Source organism: Tasmannia lanceolata, unplaced genomic scaffold (genome assembly GCF_043159265.1).
Source record: "Tasmannia lanceolata isolate RefF3 unplaced genomic scaffold, GAP_Taslan_0.1 ptg000018l, whole genome shotgun sequence".
NCBI classification, from domain to species: domain Eukaryota; kingdom Viridiplantae; phylum Streptophyta; class Magnoliopsida; order Canellales; family Winteraceae; genus Tasmannia; species Tasmannia lanceolata.
In genome coordinates, this window is record NW_027518695.1 from 16,861,010 (window position 1) to 16,886,348 (window position 25,339).

The 25,339-nt window shown below is 39.2% G+C and overlaps 1 protein-coding gene across 2 annotated transcripts; it reads right to left on the minus strand.

The window, feature by feature from the left end:
• Nucleotides 1-509: 509 nt before the first annotated feature.
• Nucleotides 510-21,983, minus strand: EBS (PHD finger family protein / bromo-adjacent homology (BAH) domain-containing protein). Of its 2 annotated transcripts, none has more exons than XM_077360306.1 (5): nt 21,521-21,983; nt 20,699-21,041; nt 20,508-20,576; nt 12,951-13,092; nt 510-876 (listed from the first exon to the last, which is right to left on the minus strand). In XM_077360306.1, exons 1-5 carry the CDS (start codon nt 21,591-21,593, stop codon nt 850-852), a joined length of 654 nt encoding a protein of 217 aa, XP_077216421.1. In that variant the 5' UTR covers nt 21,594-21,983; the 3' UTR covers nt 510-849. The 2 variants fall into 2 exon arrangements, with proteins under 2 accessions (XP_077216421.1, XP_077216422.1); XM_077360307.1 differs by having other exon boundaries at nt 12,951-13,089; nt 21,521-21,969.
• Between the last annotated feature and the right edge of the window lie 3,356 nt (nt 21,984-25,339).

Genomic DNA, 25,339 nt, shown 5'->3' on the forward strand with positions numbered 1-25,339 from the left:
GTATCAAGCCATTGATCTGGTGAACTACAAATACCATCTAGGGTTTGCAAGTCCTCACCTGGTTGTTCTGGCCTGCAAAAACCTGTTTTGTTTTTGAAATTTGAGTCCAAAACTGAATATTGGACTCAAAACTAAAGCCCTGTTTTGTTTTGGATTTTGAGAATCGATTTGGGTCGAAAATTGGTTATTGGACTCAAAACTTAAGCCCTGTTTGTTTTGGATTTTTGAAATTGATTATTGATCCAAACCTGATTACTGGAATCAAAATCCTTTCCTTTAATTTTGAGCCCAATAGTAAGTTTTGGAATCAAAATTGATTTTCAAAATCCAAATCAAACAGGGCCAAAAAAAATCTCTTGAGATCAAGTCTTCTCTGACCAAACTGTTCTTGTAACAAAACAAAAAGGAGCAGTTCAGTAATTGATGCGCTGATCGATTCGATGGTACTGGTTAGGGAAGCAACTGTAAATTCTCTCAAATACACTGTAATCTTAGCTTAAATATGCAAATATCAAGCCAAATATTGACCATGTTCAAGTATAAATGGGAGCATCTGAAATGGGAGCATCTGATTAAGAGAAAGCATATTACAGGTACAAAATCCACATCTCATGCCCAAGCAAGAATGCAATTTTGCACAGATTGTACACATGGGATGACACATTCCAAATTACTAACAACACCCAATTAAAGACACATCAAGTTAAACCATAAATTAAAAGAAAAGCCTCCAGTTTGTGCAACCACGGTCTGTTCTCTGCACTGTACAATTCCACATTACCAACAATGAAGAGACTTGCAATAAAAAGCATATATACCTCTCCTCATGCCATATCCTTCACATCTGTATCATCTCTTTCTTCGTTTCGGTTCCACCTTTGAATACAAAACAGAAACAAACCATGAAAATGAGAATCACCAATGACATGGTTATCAATGGCAATAAGCAGTTTATAGATGCCTTGATGATTAACAAAAGCCCCAGTTACTGTTCTATTCAACAATTACAACCAACTCTTACAAGAAGATATTAGCTGGATTTTCTATAAAAGTGCATGTTTGTATAGTGAGCCACCGAAACCTACAGAAAACACTGAATGGAATAATACCATACTGTTAAGTTTCCATCCTCACAGAAACAGCACTGGAGAACTGCATGGTTATCATCCAATCTAAGAAACTCATATGTAGACATTAAGAAACAGAAAAAGAGTGATCGAGCAGGACCTAGGACGCTCTGACGAACGCTTTGATTATTAATGGGACACTGACACCGAAGTCCAAACACAAAAAGACCGAGTAGGACCCAACTGGATTATACACAAACGGATCATGACATGGAATGAAGGATCAGATCCAAATTGGGTTCATTGACGGCCCTAATATAAAACAAAGCCAAATTGATATTTTCAATTCAATCCATTCTAGCACATCAAAGTGTATTAGATCTCTCTCTCTCACACACACACACACACAGACACACGCGCACACACACACACACACACACACACACACACACATATATATATATATATATATATATATATATATATCTGTGTGTGTGTGGTTTGTGAGCAGAGCTCACAAACCATGGGGGGCCACATTTTTGCGGGGGATCCAAAGCATTCATTTGGAAGGCCCTTCCATGGATAGGGTGTGTACGAAAAATCAGCCCTATAGGATCATCCTAACCCATTTTCCCCTCCCCCTTTGATTGGATGGACACACGATGTCTGGAGGAGAAAAATGGGCAGAAACATGGACACACAATGTCTGCCCATTTTCCCCTCCCCCTTTGATGGGGTTAGGATGGATCCTATAGGGCTGATTTTTGGTACACACCCTATCCATGGAAGGGCCTTCCAAATGAATGCTTTGGATCCCCCCAAAAATGTCTCCCCCCCCCCCCAAATGGTTTGTGAGCTCTGCTCAGATAAGCTTATCTGAGTAGCTGCTCACAAACCATTTTTTGGGGAATCCAAAGCATTCATTTGGAAGGCCCTTCCATGGATAGGGTGTGTACCAAAAATAAGCCCTATAGGATCATCCTAACCCCACCATCTGTTGAGGGAAAAAATGGGCAGAAACATGGACACGCACTGTCTGTCCATTTTCCACTCCACCTTTGATTGGGTTAAGATGATCCTATAGGGCTGATTTCTGGTACACACACTATCCATGGAAGGGCCTTCCAAATGAATGCTTTGGATCCCCTAAAAAATGTGGGGCCACATGTGTTTTTGAGCTATAGCTTAGGAACACTCTCCTCTCTCTCTCTCTCTCTCTCTCTCTCTCTCTATATATATATATATATATATATATATATATATATATATATATATATATAAAAATATATATATGAAAAGGTTTCTGAGCTCGAGCTCAGCCTGAACTAGAGCTCAGAAACACCATCTCCCATAGTTGTTTCACTCATCCAACCCATTCATTCTATAGGTTATGATTAGGATTATGATTTCTGGTTATGGTTAGGGTTATGATTTATGGAGGTTTAAAATGGATGGCTAGAAGATATGCTTCTATAGATCGAATGGTTAGGATTATGGTATGGAGATGGTATGTTAGGAACAACCTATCTATGTGAGCTCCTATAGAATGAATAGATTGGATGAGTCAAACAACATGGAGATGGTGTACTTATAGTGCTCTACCTTAGGCTGAGCTAGAGCTCAGAAACCTCGCCTTCATATATATATATATATATATATATATATATATATGTGTGTGTGTGTGTGTGTGTGTGTGTGTGTGTGTGTGTGTGTGTGTGAGCTGGTAGTAATAGGAAAAAGAGAGTCTAGAAGAAATGGTGCTTCTTTTTTCCTTCATCTTCTTCTTCTTCCTTATTTGTTTCTTTTTTCTCATGATGCTCGTGTAAGGCGTACCCTCCACTGCCGACGGCCACCGCGGCAGCCATTTCCCCTTCGATCTTGTGCTTATGTGCATACTCCGGATCCTTCTTTGCCTTATGCTTCTCATGTAGAGCAAAAGCACCAGAGGCCGCGACGCCTAGCATTGTAATTGTAGAGAAAGAGAATGTAATTGTTCGGTTAAACGAGAAGTAGGTGAGACGTAACATCGAATTGGAGATATGGAAAACCATGTTTCCCGAAAAGTGGTCCACTCTGAAGAGGTTGGAGAATGAAAAGAAGGGGTTGTCACCTCGGGTAAGATCCCTGGAACAAAAAATTAATCAATCCGAAGAAATGAAAGAAATGGAAGCTAAACTGACAGCCAAAAAAATTGGAGATGAAAAAGAGTCTTAGCACTGGTGAATGTGGTGAATGTGGGATGTATGACTATTGCTGCAGTAGCTTTGGGCATGGTCTATCCAAGGAAAAGAAGAAAAGAATAGAAGATGAAAGGACAAGCTGGAAAAAAGGTCTGTGTACTCACGACCATGCATATGCAATTCATAATATAATCTGAACTGTCTTTTACAATTTTATTCTGTTGCTCTTCTTATTCATGGGTTACAGGAGGAATAAAGAGTATGGACCATAATTCTCTTTTTTTGAGTTTTTTTTTTAAAAAAAAGCCTAAAAGCTATGCTTTGCAAAAAAAAATAGTGTGATGAATGGTGATAGGTGAGGGGGGAAGGGGAAAAGGGAAAAAGATATATATATATATATATATATATATATAGAGAGAGAGAGAGAGAGAGAGAGAGAGAGAGAGAGAGAGCAAGCGTGAGTTCCCTTTACATTTTTCCAAGATTGGGGCTTTCGTGGGGATTCACGGATATTTATATCGAGGGCTTAGCTATTTAAGTAATGGCCCCCCGCACTTGACCAATAGATTAAAAGAAATGGTATTAAAAGGGCTATAAGTAGATTGCAGGAATTTAGACAATAAGAAATAAGTGGGCCAAGGCTAAAAGGTTATAAAAGATGGGTTCAAAAGAATAAGTGGACATGAAAAAGGGAGTAAGGCGGGTCATTGGCTGACATAGACATCCACACATCCAGGCTAAATAAAAGAGCTAATAAATCAAATAAAAATACTACGTAAAGGACAAATAAAGCATAACCAATAATCTCAAAAAAAACTAAATCTAACCGCCAAGATGATGTCAGGATCACATCACGTGTTAGCAAAACATGGCCTTTGTTGGGACTCGGGTATAACTCACCCTTAAAAGCTAGCCGTTAAGGGCAGGGTTCCCATTCCCTTATAAGCCCATCCACTTCCCCTCAAATTTCCAATGTGGGATATTTGCTTTTGCGTGGACCCCAACAATCTCCCCCTCCACGCAGAAGCAACGTGGACAATCTCGCCCCTCCACGCAAGAGCAACGTGGGAACTACGGGATCTTCCCCGAGGGATTTTCTCCATCCTCGAGGGCACACAGGGGTCACCGAGATCTTCCCTGAGGGACTTTTCCATCCTCGAAGACACACCTGGGTTACCACGCCCCGGCTCTAATACCACTTGTTGGACCCGGGTAGAACTCACCCTTAAAAGCTACCCATTACAGGGAGGGTGCCCATTCCCTTATAAGCCCATCCACATCCACTCAAGTTTCCAATGTGCGATATTTGCTTTTGCGTGGAACCCCCAACAACCTTTTCTTTTAATTTTATTAAACTCGTTTTTTCATGCGTATCGTTGACATTTTATTCAGTGAACATTCAAAACTTCATAAAATCATTAAAAAAAACTCCAATCATTTCATTTTTCAGAACTTTTCAAAATAACTTCAGAAAGGGAAAGTATTTCTCCCTTGAGAGTATCTCCCTTTAGTGTTTAGTTTCTCCTTTCCTTTTTGTTATTTCCTTCTCTTTCTCCTTCAAACTTGAGATGTGCTGAAATGAGATCAAGTGTTTAACATAGAAGAAAAAATCATTTTGGGTGAAAATTAGTATTTGCTCCTAAAGAATATAATTTGATTCTGTTGATAGGCTCACATTGCATCATAGGAACCGCAAAGAGGATACTTTTATGGCCCCAAGTAGTGAATTTCCAACTTTGAGGTTCAAAACTTCCTGACAATGTGAAAAACCCATTGCACTTTCAAGCTGACTGGTTTCATCATATGCCAATTCATAGTTGCTCGATCTATTCATAGACAAAGTATATGGGCATATGTATACATGCATGTATGTCATCTATCATAATTATCATCCATCAAAATTGTATGCTATTTTCATATGGAAAATGATATTTTCAGCCCAGCAATTAGCCATTTCACCTTTAAAGACTGCTGATGTGGTATTGACTGCCCCAGCCAATAAAACTATTTCATTTCTTTAGAAAAATGTTTCATTGGCTGCCTACCGAACTTATAACAGAACTGAGAAAAAACTAGATTGCTTTATCATTGTGATGGCCTTTACAAAACTCGAGATGGTTGACAATGCCGGATCTTATTTTCCTAAAGAAACTAATTGAAACCGTTGTGATTCAAAGTAGACCGCCTCAGAGATCCCACTTGCTAAGCCCGAGACGCTGACACCCGTCTCAAAGCTCTGGCGTATACATCACGTCGCCATTGGCAATTGGGCAGAATCAGGTTCTAAAATAGGAATTTGAGGCGGTCTATAAAAGCATTGCTTAATCCTTGACATGCATCATCATCATCATCCTCAAGGGTAGCCTTTCCCCTTTCCTTGAGTGGCATAAAAAGTAAATTTTTTGACAACAGAAACGTCAAGGGGTCAGCAAGCGGAAAGACAAATGAGGGGGTTTTAATGGGTGGGGGGTTTTGTTTTCTGCACAAAACTCAGATCCCTGAAGGATAAGATCAAAGTATGGGCAGCTCAGGAGCGTCATGCTAAGGAGTTCTAGAAAGAGGAAATTCTTTTGGGGCTGGAGCAGTTGGAGAGCCGAGAATCAAATGGGTAACTTGGAGATGCCGATCGTCAACTAAGGGCAAATTATTGGTGGAATTTGAGGAAATCATCTGTAGGGAGGAGATATCTTGGAGACAAAAATCGGGCACGACTTGGTTGAAAGCGGGGGATAAAAACTCTAAGTTCTTCCATAGGATGGCAAACGCTAGGCGAAGGGTCAATTCCATCAATTGCTTGGTGGTTAACGGGAACCACTTGGAGGATAAGAGTAGCATTTCCAATTCCATACTGGATTACTACAGGAATTTATACACTTCTTCCTGTAACTGGAGGCCGAAGATGGGGGGTGTGTCTTTCAACAAAATCAATGAAAGTGCTCGTGATTGGCTGGAGAAGGAATTCACCCTAGAAGAAATCGAGATGGCTTTACATTCACTAAAGAAGGACAAGGCCCCGGGGCTGGACGGATTTCCGATGGGTTTCTATATTCGCTATTGGGATTTGCTAAAACCGGAGGTATGGACATTCTTTAACGAGTTCCATCTCAGTGGTGTTTTGAATAAAGAGGTTAACACAACTTTCATCACTCTTATCCCGAAGAAAGAGGAGGCTATCGAGTTAAAAGATTTCCGACCTATCAGTCTCGTTCATAGCTTGTATAAACTCTTGGCTAAAGTGCTAGCTCGGAGGATTAGTACTGTTATGGAACAAGTGATATCGAAGTTTCAGGGGGCGTTCGTGAATAAGAGGCAGATCCTAGATGGGGTTCTAATCGCTAATGAAGTGCTTGATTCTATGAAAACGAAGGGTGAGAGCGGAATTATAGCCATAATAGATTTGGAAAAGGCTTACGATCATGTTAAGTGGGAGGTGCTTCATTATATGTTGGAAAAAATGGGTTTCGGTTCAAAACGGCAATCTTGGATAAGGTTTTGCGTCTCAACGGCTTCTTTCTCGATTCTGGTGAATGGATCCCCTTGCGGTTTTTTCAGGAGCTCCTGTGGTCTTCGGCAAGGTGACCCACTGTCTCCTTACCTTTTTATAGTGGTGGTTGAAGCTCTCAGTAAGTTGATCTCTTTGGCCGAAAGAAAAGGCTTACTAATGGGGCTTATGGCGAGCAAGGACTCCTCCCCTATTTCTCATCTCCAGTTTGCCGACGACAAGTTGGTGTTCTTAAGGGAGGGGCATCAATATTTGACCAACTTGAAGAGGCTTTTCCAGTGGTTTGAAATGGCAATGGGACTCAAAATCAATTTATCGAAGAGCGTTATAGCCGGTATAAATATGACACCTGAGACAGGGATGGAACATGGAAAGATTTTGGGATGCTCTGTAAGTTCATTTCCTATATCATATCTAGGGCTGCCTCTGGGGTTTGGAGTTCCAAGAGTAGGAATGTGGGACTCTATGATTGAAAGAATTGAGAGAAAACTGAATACCTGGAAGAAGAAGTATCTATCCTTTGGAGGGAGAATCACGCTTATAAAAGCGGCTTTAGCTAACATGCCGGATTACTATATGTCTATGTTCAAAATCCCTCCAAAGGTGCGGCTCGGATAGAGAAAATCCAATGTAATTTCCTCTAGGAAGGAACTGAGGGGGAGAAGAATCGGTTGAAGCATTTCCTAAAGTGGTCAACGGTGTGTAATCCAAGATAAAGGGGGGCCTCGTGATAAAGAGGATCAGATTATGTAACAAATCCCTAATGGGGAAATGGTTATGGAGATTTGGGACTGAGAAGGATGCCTTATGGCATGCTATTATTGGATATAAATATGGGAGAGGATGGGGTGACTGGGTCTGTGGTGCCCCCTCGGGATGGAAAGAATCGGGGGCTTGGCGCTCAATTTACTCGGTGTGGGATCAGTTTAGCAAGTTCTTCAGGTTCAAGGTGGGAGTTGGAGATACAGTGCGGTTCTAGTCTGGTATATGGATTGGTGAATCATCTTTATGCGATTCCTTCCCTATTCTTCACAGCATCACAACGGACCGCCACACCAAGATATCAGATTATTTGATTCGCAACCCTGAGATAGGCGGGAGGTTCTGGGATATACGTTTGAGAAGAAATCTCAAGGATAGTGAGATTGATAGTTTCACGGCTCTCCTAGAAACTCTAGCTACTACTTATCTGTCTGCAAATGTGAAAGATGCGTGGATAAGTGGATTTGGATTCCGGATACGGAAGGCGTATTTTCAGTGAAATCTTTTTTCCTGAAGTTGGATGAGTCATCCCAAGTTACTCGTTCGTGGAATTACTGGAAATCATATATTCCATCACATGTCGCGGCCTTTGCATGGGTGGTCTCGCATCGTTGTATAAATACATGTGAGAGATTTCAGACAAGGAAGATCCATCTTACTAGCTAGTGTATTTTATGCCAAAAGAATTCGGAGACACTGCCCCTTCTCTTCATCTGTTTGGATGGACATAATGAGATTCTGTGGAATGGCTTGGGTATCATCAAATAGCATTTCTGAAACTATGAAGAATTGGGGAGGCGCTTATAAGGGATGTATAGGAGAAACGATGTGGTGTTATGTACCCTATGCCGTTATTTGGTTTATCTGGCTAGAACGAAACAATAGAATATTCAATGGTAAATCCAGGGCAGCTTCCCATATTTCTCTTACTATTAAGATTGCCATCATTCAGTGGGCGAAATGCAAGGGGGAACTCCCATATTCGGTTGATCAGACTCTACGTAAGGGTCAAATTGTGTTTTTGGAAACAAAAGCATCACATTCCATATGCCCATGAATCCACGATGGAGCGCACCCCCCCACGGATATTTAAAATTAAATTTTGATGGAAGCTCACAGGGAAACCCAGGTCTGGGAGGAATTGGGGGTGTTTTGCGTGATGCAAATGGTTTAGTTATCATGACTTACTCAAGGCCGGTTGGGTTTTGTGAAGCAAACGAGGCTGAGGCAAAAGCCTTACTCTTCGGTTTGAGGTGGTACAAGTCTCATAACATGGGTCCTTTAATCGTGGAAGGGGATTCCACAAATGTCATCGCTTGGGCTGCGAGCATATGCGCTGGGCCATGGCGGTTAGCAAATTCTGTGGAAGAGATTAGGGACCTTATTCGAGATATCCGCCCTTCTTTAAGGCATAGGAGACGGACGGCGAATTCGATGGCGGATATCTTAGCAAAGGAGGGTGCAAGACGACCGAATATGGAAATATCTTTTAACGACGCCACGGGGAATACTTAAGATCTAAAATGTTTTGGTTCTTGTATATTCACAGGGACAGCTTGTCCCGTGTGTCAATATGTGAATTTATACTTATGAAATGAAATAGTTACCTTTCAAAAAAAAATGAGGGGGTTTCCCTCTCACATTTACCGAGCATCAATACTGTTTACATATATCATTAGTTATACATTAATGTTAAATTATGCTTCAAATATTATTAAATTATATGGTGCATAAATAACAACTCCCTTTTGGGAGCAATTGTAGTCCTGAAGATAAGTAGGTGGAAGACGAGAACGAGTAGAACTCCGTAGTGCAGGAGTAGAGGAAGGAGGGACAAGAGATTGGGTTGGCAAGTGTGCTGGGGCTTGGTGCAAAGGGCTCAACAGTTGCAGTGAGTTCAACAATAGGAGAAGCAACGGGGACATTAGGAGGACAAGGGGAAGAAGGTGGTAAAGGTGTGGGATAAGGGTTAAGGTCAAGGGCTGGTAGAGGAATGACAGCATGATCGTTGTTGTTGGGTTGTTGATGTAAGGGAATATTTGCTCATGAAACTTGACATCCTGGCTGACAAAAACAGATTGGGTGTCAAGATCAAAAGCCTTATATCCCTTTTGGCCACAAGGGTACCCAAGAAAGACACAACGCCATGCACGACTATCAAATTTATGTTGGGAGTTAACATTATGGGCGAAACACAGGCAGCCAAACAAACGAAGGTGTTTATAGTTGGGTGGGGAATGAGTTAGGACTTCATGAGGGCTTTTATTATTGAGAAGTGGTGATGGTAATCGGTTAATTAAGTGGGCTGCTGTAAGCACACATTCGCCCCAGGAAGACAATGGTAAATTTGATTAGAAGTGCAATGCACGAGCGACCTTAAGCAAATGTCAGTGCTTTCTTTTTTGTTTTGAAAGGCCAATGTCAGTGCTTTCTTTCGGCAACCCCATTTTGCTGGGGGGTTGCAACTTGCAACACAACTATGCTGATGTAAAATCCCATGTTCATTGAGAAAAGTTTGCATATCGGTACATGAGGGAATCAAGTTGTTAGATAAAAATATCATTTTTAAAGTTATTGTGGAAGGGGACTCCCTAAATGTGATTCGTTGGCTAAAGGATCTTCACCCTCATCCTTGGAGATTTGCTTATTTCTTTGACAAGATTCAAGATCGGGTGGGATCATCTTCTATTGTTTTCAGGCATGTCTGGAGCTACGCTAATGAGGAGGCTGACAGGCTAGCTAGGGAAGGGGTTCAGAAAGCTGCTTTGGAGCTCTATGACTTTATGCCTCCCTCAGGGTCACTTTTGTATTTTCCGTTTCTTGTTTTTTCTTTCTTTCTTCTTTGTATTTGACAATCTCGGTCCCTTTCTTTAATGATATTTGCTGCCATTCAAAAAAATAAAATAACAACTAATATATAGAGCATAACAACATAATGAGGTTGTGCAAAATATTTTCTTGTTGATAGGTAAGCTAGCTTGAACCCACAACCTCGTGGTTGCGACACAAAGTATCTTTCAATTGAGATACAGGTTGAAGCTCTGGTAGTGCATAAATTACACATGTTAGATATTGTGTGATAATGCAGTATTTATGATTATCAATAATGATAATATATTAAATATATATGGGTCATGAGGGGGTGGGATCACGTTCTAGATTGGGAGGGAACATGCTACTTGCACAAATGAGCTCCCAATTAGCAGATTTACGGTCCGGAATGGTTCATCACCTTATATGGAAGGCCCGCCTCTTAAGACAAATATAGCTAAAATAGAACATGCCTACAAAGATGCCCAATGCCCCAAAACTAAGATGATAGACGAAATATAGAGGAGATCATTATGAACAAGATGTGGAACTGATCAGGCATGGAAGAGCTACATCATGACAACAATTGTGCCAAGAAGCGACGATCCCTCACATGTCTGTCCTCTGAACATTGAAATTTCTTACCCTCACCTCACTTGCCTATAAGGGTTATGGTATTTCCCTCATTAGGATTAGGGTATTTGTGGTGAGAAAGAACAGAGAAATAAAGGGGGCAGGAGAACTCGATGAGGAAGAATAATCCATTGATCACCATGTGATGATCGACCACAACCCTCTCTTTTTCACATTGATAGAAAACATGTGGATCTGACCCATCCCATTTATCCAGACGCATCTCTAAGATTGTAGCCTTTTGTCAGATTTATTTTTTGTTCTATTTGAAAGGCAAATGCTTATCAATGAGTGGGATTGCGATGACAAGCACCCCAATGACACTGATATTGCATTTTGAGCATTTGTAGCTCAGCAAAAGAAAGTGAATTGTAAACCCTCGCACGAGAGAGAGAGAGAGAGAGAGAGAGAGAGAGAGAGAGAGAGAGAGATGCTGCCATGAAGGAGTGTGAAAGGGAGAAAATGAAAGGGAAATAAGAAAAATATAATTGTTATAATGATCAAACCTCATGCATAGAATTGACGTGGAGAAGGGTAGAAGGGAGACAATGAAAATAGTAATAAGCAAAAAAAAATAATGGTACAATGATCAAAACCCATAGTTAATATTTTTGAACAAATTGAAAGGGCTCTAAAGTTCAAAACAATTAATGGACAAAAAATCTATTATGTTCATGATGCAGATGTATTACCATTCTGTCACATATATTGCATATATTCCCAACCCTTGTACTACATGACAATAACAAAGCTGTCACTACATGACAGACAATAACATAGCTGTCACTACATGACATCATACACATGAACATTCCAAAAATCCAAATAAAAAAAAGAATGTTCCAAACATGTTTTTGTGACTGTGCACAGCCTGATTTTAACATGACCAACCAACAGAATCACATGGTTTGAACATTGAAGTAGTGTACTGTAGACAACATGTTACTTGCTTATTTCCATGAATAATAAACTAGGAACTGACACGAAATATTTCAACTTCCCTTACGCAACAGTCCACTAAATTGCCAAAGTATAAGTGCATGAAGTGAAAGCCTTGTAGATCATCCATTAAATCACATAAAAGATAAATGGTGTAATTCACTTTCCAAAAACAAAGATCAAGCTTGTGGAGAACATAAATAACACCAAGATCACTAAAAAAGTTTGCAAATGCAACATATAAAATAATCATAGAACTCAGTAGGAATTTGTAAAGAAAGCTCTCCAGCCTAGCTAGAAGATACACAATAGGACACTTAAGTTGTAACTTCTAACAGCAAAGGGAGGTAATCATATCAACTAATTGAGATGATTGTGATAATTTTGCAATTAAGGATCGAATGGAATATCTTTGAACAAGGGAAGTATTAGAAAAAACCTCCTAACACAATATTAGTGAATGTTACATTTCCATTTAAAAGTTACAAGTCGGATGGCAACTAAGGAAACAATAGTATTGTGTGATGTAGTAAGCTAGTGCGTCCTTTTGGGAACAGGCCTAATTTGCAAAATGACCTTACATGGATTGAGCTTAATATAAGATGGGTAACCTTTTAAAAAGGCTCCAAAATGCATCCATGACTAAGAGGGAACTTGGACACCTAAGATCATTGTATGCATCAACAAAGATCTACCCAGCACTAACATGTTCCTCGTTGAGTACACCTAAGGATTCACAACAAAATATCAGTGCCCAAAGATCTTTCTTCATCCAATACAAAACATTTATACAAATAAAGATCTAGGGAGCAAGCTATCATGACATAAAACCACACAATCATTGCACCTCCTACATAAAAAGGTATGCCTTAGATGGACCATAATCTTTCTATATATAGGTGATTGAACGGCATAACCCCCACTTCAGACCATCACAAGAATATCAGTAGTGAATGAAAAAAGTAATGCTATACACGATGGGTTACAAAAGGGAAATACAGATACTTGTCCCATTAAGCCTGGGTGAGAAAAAGAAAAAAAAATCAGCATTCTCACCTTAGTCTCAGCATGTGGTGAAACAGGGAAAGTGTTCGGGGATCTTTTGGCCTCATCATCAGAGGAACATTCAGAACACAAAAAGTGATCTAACTTTTTTGCTTGTTCAATAGTCATGCCCATACAAGAAGGATGAAACCTGCTAAGAAAATGATACATGTAAGACAAATAAAATATCAACTCAAATCAACTTAACAAAGCCTTTGTCCCAAACTAGTTGGGGTCGGCAAGATAAATAAAATATAATGTATGTAATCAAAACAACTAAAAGGAGCAATGAGAGAATGTCACTGACTGCAAGCATTTTCTTTCTGAAATAAAATCACTTGTTACCCCTCGGAAAAAATGAGCGCAAGCGAGGTGCTTTCAAACAGCAAAAAAATATAAAATTAATTTTAGAATCTATTCAAATTTCACCAATCAGAAAACAATCTCCAAGAGGAAAAGTTGGATACACAAGCAAAATGAAAATAAACACATTTATGAATATTTTTGTACAAACTTTATTACGAACAAGAACTTTGTTTAAAGGAAAGTATATGTTGATGGCAATACAAAGTTCAAAACAATCAACAACTTCACTAGCTAAATCTCATTCATTTGTTTCTAAGAAAACATAAGTATAAACACAGGTAACCCAAAGAAAATCCCAAATCTTATCTAAAATACACACCAATCTCCAAAGACCTGGATTTAATTTAGAAGTCCAAGAGATACCATTGCTAGAATCCCCCTCCACTAGTAACCTTGGCTTCTTACAAAAATATTCCAGAAGAAATTCTTCTAAAAGAGTTTGAGCCTCCACCTCAATTGAATCATTTACACAGTTACACCTAATGGCCAAATATACACTCAGACCACCTTGTCCTTGTGATATGTGGTCAACCACCACTGCGTGCCCTTGCTAAGCCAGGATTTTCCAAAGAGCTACCAGAAAAATCGAGCTTGAGTACTCCAATGGGGTTCCCCGATATGCTTAATCCCTCTCTCTTCTATCATTATCTTCAGTCGTGCTTCTTCTCCCAATGGCATGTGGTGCAATCCCTTGGTGGAAAAATGTCTCCAAACCACAGTGCACAAACGTCTTAGGCCTTAGGAGAGATGCAACTAAACTCCACATAAGGGAAAAAATGCTTTCCAAATATGTTACAACGGTACATAGGAAATAAAAATGTGATTTAGTATCTTTTCCGCTCTTCTAAACATGCAACATATGATAGCAGCTAGCTAGCACATGCACTCTATCCTTTAAATGATCATAGGTTAAGCTTGTGTCGGTCATCATTGTCTAAGAAAAGGTATGCACTTGGGAAGGGAAGGGAAGGGAGCAGCACACTCATAGTAATGGATGTGAGGGCATCAAAGAAATATTTAACTAAGAACACACCATAACTCCACAAAACCCACCCCTCCTATCTATCCCAGCCCAAGGGTGTACTCACTCTAGCATACCTAACAACTCTAAGAGACGATTACTCTGATATCTCCCACAAAACCTCCTAAATAGTATGATTGCTCTACCATAGCCACTTCCCTTTCTCAAAATAATGGACAAGTAACATCGAGACATTGTAAAGAAGACATATTATCATAAGCATGGTTTTCCTGGTGTATCAATTACACCCGGAAATAGAAAACCTTGCTCGGGAAGAGATATCAGTGTTGCAATATTATAGGATGCTAATGAGCAAATGGGAAGAGTTGGATCATTACCGACCCATTGATCGCAGTGTTGACGACATGCACGGACAAACAGAGCAAAGGAGGATATTTGAGTTCCTAAAAGGATTGAACCCTGATCTTGAGCTTTAGAGGGTTCAAGTCCTAGGAAAGGATCCCCTACCATCACTTGAGACAGTGTATAACCACATATGAGGGCAAGCTAGCAATAGAGCCAACAGAACGTGTCTCATAGTAGTTACATCTCAATCCAAGTGATCTGCAGTAGTATCTGATTTGAGACATGGTGATGGCTCTAGCAGAGAAGCAAATATAAGGTGGCATGACAACATATGGGAGAAACAAGGCACACATTGTAGCAAAAAGAGGCACACCAAATAGATGTGTTGGGATCTTCACCCCCACCTACGGCAGAAGTTCAGGGGTCCTAGTGCTCCCATAGCATCCACTCATACGGTCAGGAGAGCTCATGAAGACCTTCCATAATTAGCATCATGCAATGCATCGAGAGACCAAATCATTGACGATCTTTGAAATTGCCTTTCACTTCTAGAGACAGCATCAGGTTCCAAAACCACTGTGCAACAGCCAGGTACTTACACCTTGTTCATTATGTTTCCTTATATCTTGTCAGTCCACCTCCAAGACAATTGATTCAGAAGTTTCAAATCAAATAACTGGTAAGAAAGATGGTTTCCTTTCAGTTCATTCATGTCCTATTAGAGATAATGTGAAAATTGCAAATGGATCTATCATTCTCGTGTCTGAAAAAAGGGAGCTTTAGAGTTCAATCTTCCTTAATTATCTTATGTTCTTCATGTTCCTTTTCTTCAAATCCATTATCTTTCAGTAGTCTTACAAAGAATCTCAATTGCAATGTGAATGTTTCCCTCGTATTGTATCTTTTAGGACTTTTTCCCACGCATTGTCTTTCATGACTTAAAAATGAGGAAGATGATTAGTGGTGGTGGTGGCTTGCATCTCCTCAACCCAGCTGGACCAGCCACTCCAGTGGCTCTTCATTCAGAATCCATCCAAAATAAAGACAGGGCGATCTTGTGGCATGGCATTCGTGCCTTGGTTTTTTTTCCATCTTGCATAGTTTGTTTCCACATTTTTTAAAGGCAATAATTTAGTGGATCATGTGAGATACGTCAAAACATTGTTAAACCACTACTTTTTAAAATGGTATTACCTGAGACGTGTCAATTTTCGAAACAATGTAGAAACACCTCATTTTTCAAATGGTCGTAAAAGTTCAATTCCATTTCATATTATGCATTTTTCAATGAGTGAGGATCATCCCCAATTGTGTATGATTTTGGATACCGCTACTTTGTTTTATTTATCGATGATCTCTCCAGGGTTACATGGCTCTATCTTATGAAGTATACAAATGAAGTTCCAAGCATCTTCAAGATCTTCAATAAGGAGGTTCAACCAAATTTGAAACAAATATCAAAATTCTTTGATTATATAGTGAGGTGAGTACACTTCTCACGCTCTACAAAATTATCTGATGGAGACGCCACAGCATGCATCTCTTGCTATATCTTAAGTTCTTCAACCTAGGGGGCAGGGCGTAAGAAAGTGTGTAGACTAAAGAAAGTCATATACGGCCTCAAAAAATCACCTCGGGCATGGTTTGACAGATTTAGTTCAGCTATGGTTCAAATAGGGTTTGAGAGAAATTGTGCGAAACATTTTTTTATTCATCGAATTAGTAGGGAACAATACCACAATCTTAGTGGTATATGTGGATGATATAGTCATCATAGGCAACAACATCAAGGTCATACAATAACTAAAAGACCATCTTGGATGAACAACTAATATCAAAGATCTTGGTCCTCTCAAATATTTTGTAGGGACTGAAGTGGCTAGATCTAACCGTGGCATGCTCATATCGAGAAGGAAATATGTTCTGGACATGACATAGGAAGTTGGTAAATTGGTAGCAATGCCTGCCAAGTGCTCTATGGAACTAAATCACCGATTGGATGATCAACAAGGGAAGCCTTGTTGATCATATAGGGATAAGCGGATGCAGATTGGGTAGGGTCACACACTGATAGAAGATCTACAAGTAATTATTGTACCCTTGTTCGGAGTAATCCAGTCATGTGGAAGAGTAAAACAAGTTATGGAGAGATCCAGTGCTAAGGTGCATGACAGGACTATTGGTCTATTGCTCATTCGACTTGTGAGCTTTTATAGCTTAATATACTCCTCACATAAATAGAAGTAGGAGAGGATAGCCCTGTGAAACACTATTGTGATCGGTAGGCAGCGACACACATCACCTCACTGATATTTCATGAAAGAAAAAACACAGAGAGGTTGATTGTCACTTTGTGAGAGAAAAAGTGGAGGATAAGATCATTACAGCTTCATACCTCAGAGGATCAGCCCACCGGCATCCTCACTAAAGTTGTTCCTAGAAACTGTCTACAAAAGATTCTTCCCAAGCTAGATATGTTTGACATTCACAGTCCAACTTGAGGAGTGTTGAAAGATACATTCATTTCCGGTTATTACTATACAACTTCAGTCAAGGGTATTCCTATCATTTTGAAATAAAAGAATTAATAAAAATAGGGAATGCCAAAAAATGAAAAATTACGAAAATGAATTTTGATAATTGTATCTCCTCAGTGTAAAGGTGATAACGGAAGAATCCCATAGAGAACCATTCCTTTTGTTATTTATGGCGCATTGGGAATGAAATAAACAAGATGACTTTTGATAATTGTATCCCCTTGGTAGAGAAATTAATTGGAGGAACCAAGTTATCAATCATTCCTTAGGCTATTGTTAGGAATGTATTTTGAGAGCTATAGGAGAGAGATTTCTCCAAAATTGGAAACATATCACTTGGAGACTATCAGGATAAATGCAATTGTAGCTAGATGGATTGGTCCTCCAATTGGCATCATAAAACTAAATTTTGATTGAAATTCATGTGGTGACCCTAGGCCAACTGGGATTGGTCATCTTTTTAGAGGTAATGAAGAAATTTTGACAAGCAGAGTCCAGCCTCACAAGAATAAAAGCTACCAATTAAGCAAAGTGAGTGCCCTATCTCATCTATGTATCTTCAGAATGAGTTGGAAGGCCCTTTATGGATAGGGGAAGATCTTTCAATGTGATAGCTTGGGCGTTAAAGTCAAATCACAACCCTTTGGCGGTTAGCAAATACAATTTTGAAAATATGTAATCGTTGCAAAAAAAAGGGGCAAGATATAAAAAAAAGCAGTGAACACCAATTCTCACTAGGGAAGAAAATAAAAAACCTCCAACTTGGGCCTACAGCCTACCAACCCCCGCCCAGGCTAACCTCTCCACTTCGTTATTAGCGGATAATCTCACATCCTCAAAAGAAACCGAAAACTCCCCCACTCTTCAAAATATCGTCCACCAAATGCGCGACTCTCCAAGGGTGAGGGCGGCTCCAAAGAATCCACCTTATGACATTGAGAAAATCTCCCTCCACCACCAAAGAGAGCAATACACTCTCATCAGTGAGTCTAACGCCATGGATGACCGCCCTTAGCTTCATTAGAGTTGGCTATCCGTATAGGACCAGAAAAAGCCCACTTGATACCACCCTTCTCATCCCTAATTCTAGGTTACCAAAGCACGAGCCATTAAAATTTAACTCATACAGCCCTGGGTCAGGAAAGGCTCATCTAGGGCAAGGGGTTTCCTTCTGCACAACACTCAAAAGATAGTGAGCGATATGATTTTTGTGGAGAAAGAGAGGGAGAGCTTTTAGCCGAACTGCAGAAGACCTGATGATTTCTTTCCTTCCATATCACCCAAACGCTAGCTAGCAAAACTACTTTTCCAAAGGATTCTCCCTTTTCTCTTCCAAGGAGTTATGGACCAACAATCCAACAGATAGGCCATTCGAGAGAGGGAAATCAAGAATATCCTGAATCTCCTAAGGATATTGCCCCAGATATCTCTAGCATACTTGCAATGGATAAAAATATGGTCTCCAATGTCTCCCCTGCTCTACAAAGGGAAGAATGATCAGTAATCAACATTTGCTGGTTTCTCACGTGTTCCACAGCAAGAATCTTGTCCAGAAAAGGCGTCCACGCAAAGGCACACAGTCTAAGAGGGGCAGGGATGCAGTACACTCTGTCCAAGTGCGAAGATAGTGGCCTAAGTGCAATGTCGTGATAGAAAGATTTGACAGCTAAGACTCGGAAGGAATCCCAAATCCAAACCCTCGTATGCTTCCCATGCTTCTTGATGTTCATGTCTTGAAATCTGTAAATGCCCACATTTAGGAATGTAGACTAGAACTACAATTTGCAGGCAAAGATGTTTTTACTGCATTGGCACCATGCAAAGCACATCCATATGAACATCATGACCTACTAATCATGCAATCAAAACAGTACATATGGAAGAGTTTACATGTAGTACCTAAGATTTTATCAAGTAAAACACCCAAAAATGGTTCTCCCGATCAACTGTAAAATATAAATCTAAATCTTCCTATGAGACAAACGAGCTAGAAAACCCATACTACTAGTAAGCCAACTTCTTCCAAATAATTATATCTAAAGCAGATACATATTTAAAAGCCAAATAAATCTGCAAGCAATCCAAAGAGAGAAAAAGAGATTACCATGATCATACGTGCATGCAGAGAACTAAAGGTATAAGTGTATAACCCCTTCGGCTGTGGCAGGGAAGTGTAATAGTTACTCAGCATGATGGCAGCGCATGGAAGTGTGGACCTCACTGTAGCGGATGACCCAGAAGATCATTTCTTTTGGTGTTAGCTGGCCTAGGAGTATGTTCCTGGCCACCCTTAATTGATTCTATGTAATGCAAGTAGGGACCCCTGGTCCCAGTGTAATTTTCATAGTATCAATAAAATCGTCAATTTTCAAAAAAAAATAACCCCTTCAAAGTAAATGCCAGAGCATCTTATTGGTAAAGCATGTCAGTGATGATATAGCCTTGCTATAATCCAATCATGAAACTCACTGCACACTGATAGCTGGAGGGAGAGAATAACTGTAATTTGCCCTCCAGAATTCGAAACAAGAGTCAAACTCAATGCTTAATGTAATGTAAAAATCTACCATATTCTGAGAGAATTTGAGATCATCTAGAGTGAATTAAGGATATAGTACCACTAGACTAATAACTTGTTCTAATAAGCACAGTGGATAGTGGCATAAATTGAGTTTTAAAGCTCAAGTTTTTAGACTATGCAAGTTGATGAAGCCTGATATGGGGCAACATCGCGTAACAAAAAGCAGCAACACTCACATCATGCAAATTATACATAGAATGCAAAGAGGTGGTTGATAAATTATACATAGAATGCAAAGAATGCCAAGAGGTTGTTGATTCTCATTTTTTGGAACTAGTCATGAATGTTTATTTATTAAGTCTGTGGTCCATTAAACATGAATATGTTTTTTTTTTTTGAAGAGCGCAACAGACTGGCCCATTAAACATGAATATTTTCCGTAACCACCAGCAGACTACTAGTATAAAAGGCCCACCTTGCCGAGCACAAGATAATATCATGATTTGACATCAAAGAATCAAACTGCAACAAGTCCAATGCACTACCTATTCATAATCAAAAGCATACAAGCCCTCTAACAATGGGTCATCGAACTGTACAGACCTAAGATTAAGGGACAAAATTATCTTGAAGAAGAACTGCATGGTGTCAAATCCCATTCCTTAAAGGAAAAACAAAATAGTCATTATTATCAATATCATTAGTATTGGTGCTTTATTATTATTTACTTTCAACATTGTTCTTGTTAATTTGCATGCCACCATCAGAAGCTAAAGAGAAAATGAAGGCAAAATTTCTTAAAGATAATTAATGTTTACCAGTCTTTGCACCCTTCACACTGAACCATGAGATCATCCGGGTTGTAAGGCATCTCACATTTGCAATACCTTCAAAAAGCACCAAACAAAAACCCAAAAAAAAAAAAATCAAAAAAAAAAAAAAAAAAACAAAAACAAAACAAAAAACAATAATGAGTAAAATGGAGAGGTATGGTTAGACTGAGAATTACACAGCGACACGGTCAGGGGTGAAGCCTCCAGTGGAGGCCTTGTACTCAAACCGGCAGAAGTAGTCCTCGGCACCGACATTCTCGAGCTTGGTGTAGTTCTTGAAAGAGTGGACAATGCACTTTCCCTCAATAGTGTGGGCACTCTGAACATCATAGTGGTCTGAGAGGAACAGCTCTTTGGCGCCATGGAACTGCCGCCTCCCTCCGATGGACTCCTCCGGCCGGTAGTACCATCTCACCCGGACCTTCACATTATTTCGGTGATCGGCCTCGATCTTCTCTACCCGAGCCACGTACGGTGGCTTGTCGGAATCCGACGGGCGCATCAGGACACAGTCGCCAGCTTCGGTAATGCAATGGAAAAAAAACCCAGAAAAATCCAACTATTAAACCATCCATAAAACCCAAAAAAATTGATCCAAAAAATCCATTTATTGTGTTTTACCTTTGAATGACAATGCAAACAAAATCCCAGAAAAATCCAACCATTAAGAAATCCATAAAACCTAAAAAATTGAAAAAAAATCATTTTTTGGGAGGGATTAAATTGGGTTTATTGCGTTTTACCTCTCAGTAACAATGCAAACAAAAGTCCAGAAAAATCCAACCATTAAACCATCCATAAAAATAAATAAAAAATGCAATGCAAACAAAAACCCAGAAAATCCAACCATTAAACCATCCATAAAACCAAAAAAAATTGAATAAAATGCAATGCACACAAAAATCCAGAAAAATCCAACTATTATCCATCCATAAAACCAAAAAAAAAAAAAAAAAACATTTTTTGGAGGAGGGTAAGCTGGGTTTATTGCTTTTTACCTCTGACGATTTTGTTGGTGCCTTTGATTGTGTAAGCATCCAAATCCTTCTTCCCAGGCTTTGTTTTGGCCATGCTCTCTTCTCTATCTACAACTTTCCTCTCAATCCTGGCTTTTATCTCTATGTAACTAAAAATCTATCAAAACCCAGATGGGTATAAGTATTACCTGCAGAGTAAACGAAATAGATTGTTTTTAGAATGTGGAGATCGGCTTAATTCCTCTTTGAGGGTGAAATCCAAAACCCAAATGCATCATTTTTTAGCGTTTGATTGATTGATGGGAGATGGGTTTTTTCAGGAGAATGTAATGGTGGTGGTTTAGGGTTTGAAAACCTCAGGGAGGTGGAGAATGGTGACTGTGAAGGTGGAATGACAAAAACCCTAGCGCTCTCTCTCTCTCTCTCTCTTTCTCTACAACACACGCGAGATGAAAATAAGAACGTTGAAAAAATGACAGATGCTACGAGCCTTCGCGCGAAAGGCAGAAAGAAACTGAAATAAGAAACGATTTCGCGTTCGATTACAAAGAGGACCATTGAATTGCCCAATTGGGTGTGCGATGGAATTTGACAATTTGCTCATTTTTTGGATCAAATTTTCTTAACCGTCCATTTCAAAGGTCTAGAGCTATGGGTTACTAGGTATTATAATACTGGCCCATCCATGGGATGGCCCACTTGATTAGCATCCCTAATCCCATAATTACTTGTTTGGTGCAGAGATTAAGGCACCATGAGATGAATCTTTGTGTGGATAATGGCATAATGCATAGGAGCATAAGTTTTTAAAAAAATAAAAGATATGTTGAAAAGTGAGCTCATGTGGCTGTTCTCTCCTGCAAAAAGACGTCGTGAAATGCCTTTCCGAGAAATTCCCTAGCAAATTTAAAGATTTTAATGCATTTCTACTTTTCTTAATGAACTAATGCAATCTTACTTTCGTCACTAACCACTTTTGTGCACATTAAGGACATTATTAATCATCTCAATTTCATCACTAACCACTTTTCTCAGTGCAAGCTTTCGCGGAAAACCATTTCGCGGCTTACTTTTGCAAGGGAGAACACCACCTCAGATGAATTAAGCGAAAAAAGACAAAACCTGCTAAAAAGTGAGCCTGTGTGGCTGTTCTCCCATGCAGAAGTGAGCTTGAAATGGCTTTCCCCACCATTGCCTAGCATAGCAAATCCCTTATAATGGATTTGCAAGACCCTGGCATAAGATATTTCGCGGCTGGGCTGTTGCATGTGAGATCAGCCACACAGGCTCAGATTTTGTCTTTTCTCATTTAACTAATAATTCAGCTAAGGTGGCGGCTCTCACATGCAACAGCCCAGCCGCGGAATGCCTTCTGCGATGGTCCCTAGCAAATCCCATAATATAAATTGGGGCCCACAAAATTTAAAATTTCTTTTTCATTTTTTAAAAGGGAAAAAAGTAGAGCCATATTCACTCAATTGGCTTGGGATTTATGCCCAATGTTTCTTTCAAGATGAAAAGGAAAGCCGCATCCAAGGTTTTGAAAATGGGTTCATTTTGGATGAAAAGGGTACCTTTTTCCTTTCAGTATAGAAAGGCCTTTTCTCAAGGAAAATCCTGGGCAACCAAACAGTATAAATTGATGAAAACTTGGAAAAGGTTTTTCTTTCCACCACTTTTCAGCTATATGGACAGGAGGCCTTCAATGAATTGTTTTGCTTATTTGATGCTGAGTGTTGTACATGCTTAATTTTAGGCTATTAATATTGGCACTATCATTTTCTATAACGTGACGAACTCACATTGTCTTTTATTATTTAATTGCCTGTTAGGAGGCTTTTGGGAATTATAATAGCCTCTGACAATTGGTTAAATAATAAAAGACAAGGTGGGTTTGGCCATTATCAAAACATGGTAGTGCGAATATCAGTAGCCTAATGTTAACCAATCATTTGTGAGCGATTATCTGAGGGGTCAACATCATTTGAGCATTGAAATTTGCTGTCAATTCTACATACATATGGGCCTCTCATTTATGCCATTTATAGAATTATCAGAAATCGTAGATTTGCCGGCGAATCTTTTTTTCCAAAAAAAAGTACTTTTTTGCAATAATATTAAGAAAGCAATGGTGATTTAAAAAGGACCAAAAAGAGTGATTTTCACTGTTTATGGATTTTGGAGGACAGAAATGCCCCTCGTGCCCATTCCACTAACTGGTTTCTTGTCAATCACAAATCCTAGGCTAAAAGTAAGCCTTTAACATTTTTTCCTTTGGGGAATGATATTTCCACCCCCTTTGACGGATAAAATCCCCCTCCCCCCTCCTAACGTTTTCCATGATAATGATTCACTACTTGAGGATAAATTCACCCCCTTTAACGTTTTTTCTTACCTTTGAAAGTTAACAGATAACATTTAAAGGGGGGATTTTATCCGTCAAGGGGGAGGGGGAGAATATCATTTCTCTTACCTTTTTCTCTTCTCATTTTCAGCTTTCATGTTCAACCTTTTACCTCATACCTTTTTCAATAGTGGTTAAGGAGTGTTGGAGTAGTGGTTAATAGCGTTCGAATAGTGGTTCTTGTGTTTACATAGTGTTTCCTAAGTGTAATAGTGGTTAAAACTATGTAAATAGTGGTTCAGAGGGTATAAATAGTGGTTCCAACTCTACCATCAGTGGTTCATGGGTGTACGTAGTGGTTAAAACAATATAAATAGTAGTTCAAGGTTGTAAAAAATGATTCATTGGATCCGATTCCATCTAGTTTAAATTGGTTCATTGGATTGGATTCCATTTACTTGAATAGTGGTTCAGGAGTGTTGGAATAGTGGTTCAGGAGTGTTCGAATAGTGATTCATGTTTTATATAATGTTTCCTAAGGGTTAATAGTGGTTCAGAGGGTATAAATAGTGATTCCAACTCTACCATCAGTGGTTCATGGGTGAACGAAGTGGTTAAAACAATATAAATAGTAGTTCAGGGTTGTAAAAAGTGATTCATTGGATTCGATTCCATCTAGTTTAAATTGGTTCATTAGATTGAATTTCACCTACTTGAATAGTGGTTCAGGAGTGTTAGTATAGTGGTTCATAGTGTTGGAATAGTGGTTTATGTATTTACATAGTGTTTCCTAAGTGTAAATAGTGGTTTAGAAGGTATAAATAGTGGTTCCAACTCTAGCAATAGTAGTTTGTGGGTGTAAGTAGTTGTTAAAAAAAACAACAACCAAGAGTCGACTTAAGTTTTGACTTCAAAACTTCTATTTTCTTTAAAAATTGAACAGAAACGTTACAAGGCGCTTCAAGAGTCAACTTCAAAAGAAAATGAACCTGAGTCGACTTTGAAACTATTGTTTTGTTTAAAATCAACTCTAAAGTTAACTCCGAACTTTATGCTGCATATCATAATAAGCAGAAGCCTTTTCAGTCGCCCAAATCATGCAAAGCTATATATTGATACGCCCAAATCTTGAACGTGTAAGAAAACAATGAACTTTTCCTTGTACGTATATTCAATTACAGAAAATAATTAAAGACATTAAAGTGATCATTCATCTGTTCCTTCCATGTAGATTCAATTACAGAGAACAATTACAGAAATTAAAGTGGTCATTCATCTGTTCCCTCCATGTACATTCAATTACAGAAAACAATCAACGACATTCAAATTTTCCTTCCATGTACATTGTTGGCAAAGTTGTATATATTGACACGCCCATACATATCCTCTAAGAATTCATCGAGTAGAGTTCTTCTCATAGTAGTAATATCAGCGTGCACGAGGTCAAAATTTCATACCTGCTCAGGCATTCAATTTCCTTAATAACAAATAGCCTA

Bases quoted from the DNA above. Each gene is read 5' to 3' on its own strand.
- EBS (XM_077360306.1), bottom strand. From the start codon at position 21,593: ATGGCCAAAACAAAGCCTGGGAAGAAGGATTTGGATGCTTACACAATC. The intron at 21,042-21,520 runs GTAAAAAGCAAT...GCATTACCGAAG, and splicing joins CACCAACAAAATCGTCAGAG to CTGGCGACTGTGTCCTGATG. The intron at 20,577-20,698 runs GTAATTCTCAGT...TGCTTTTTGAAG, and splicing joins ACCCCTGACCGTGTCGCTGT to GTATTGCAAATGTGAGATGC.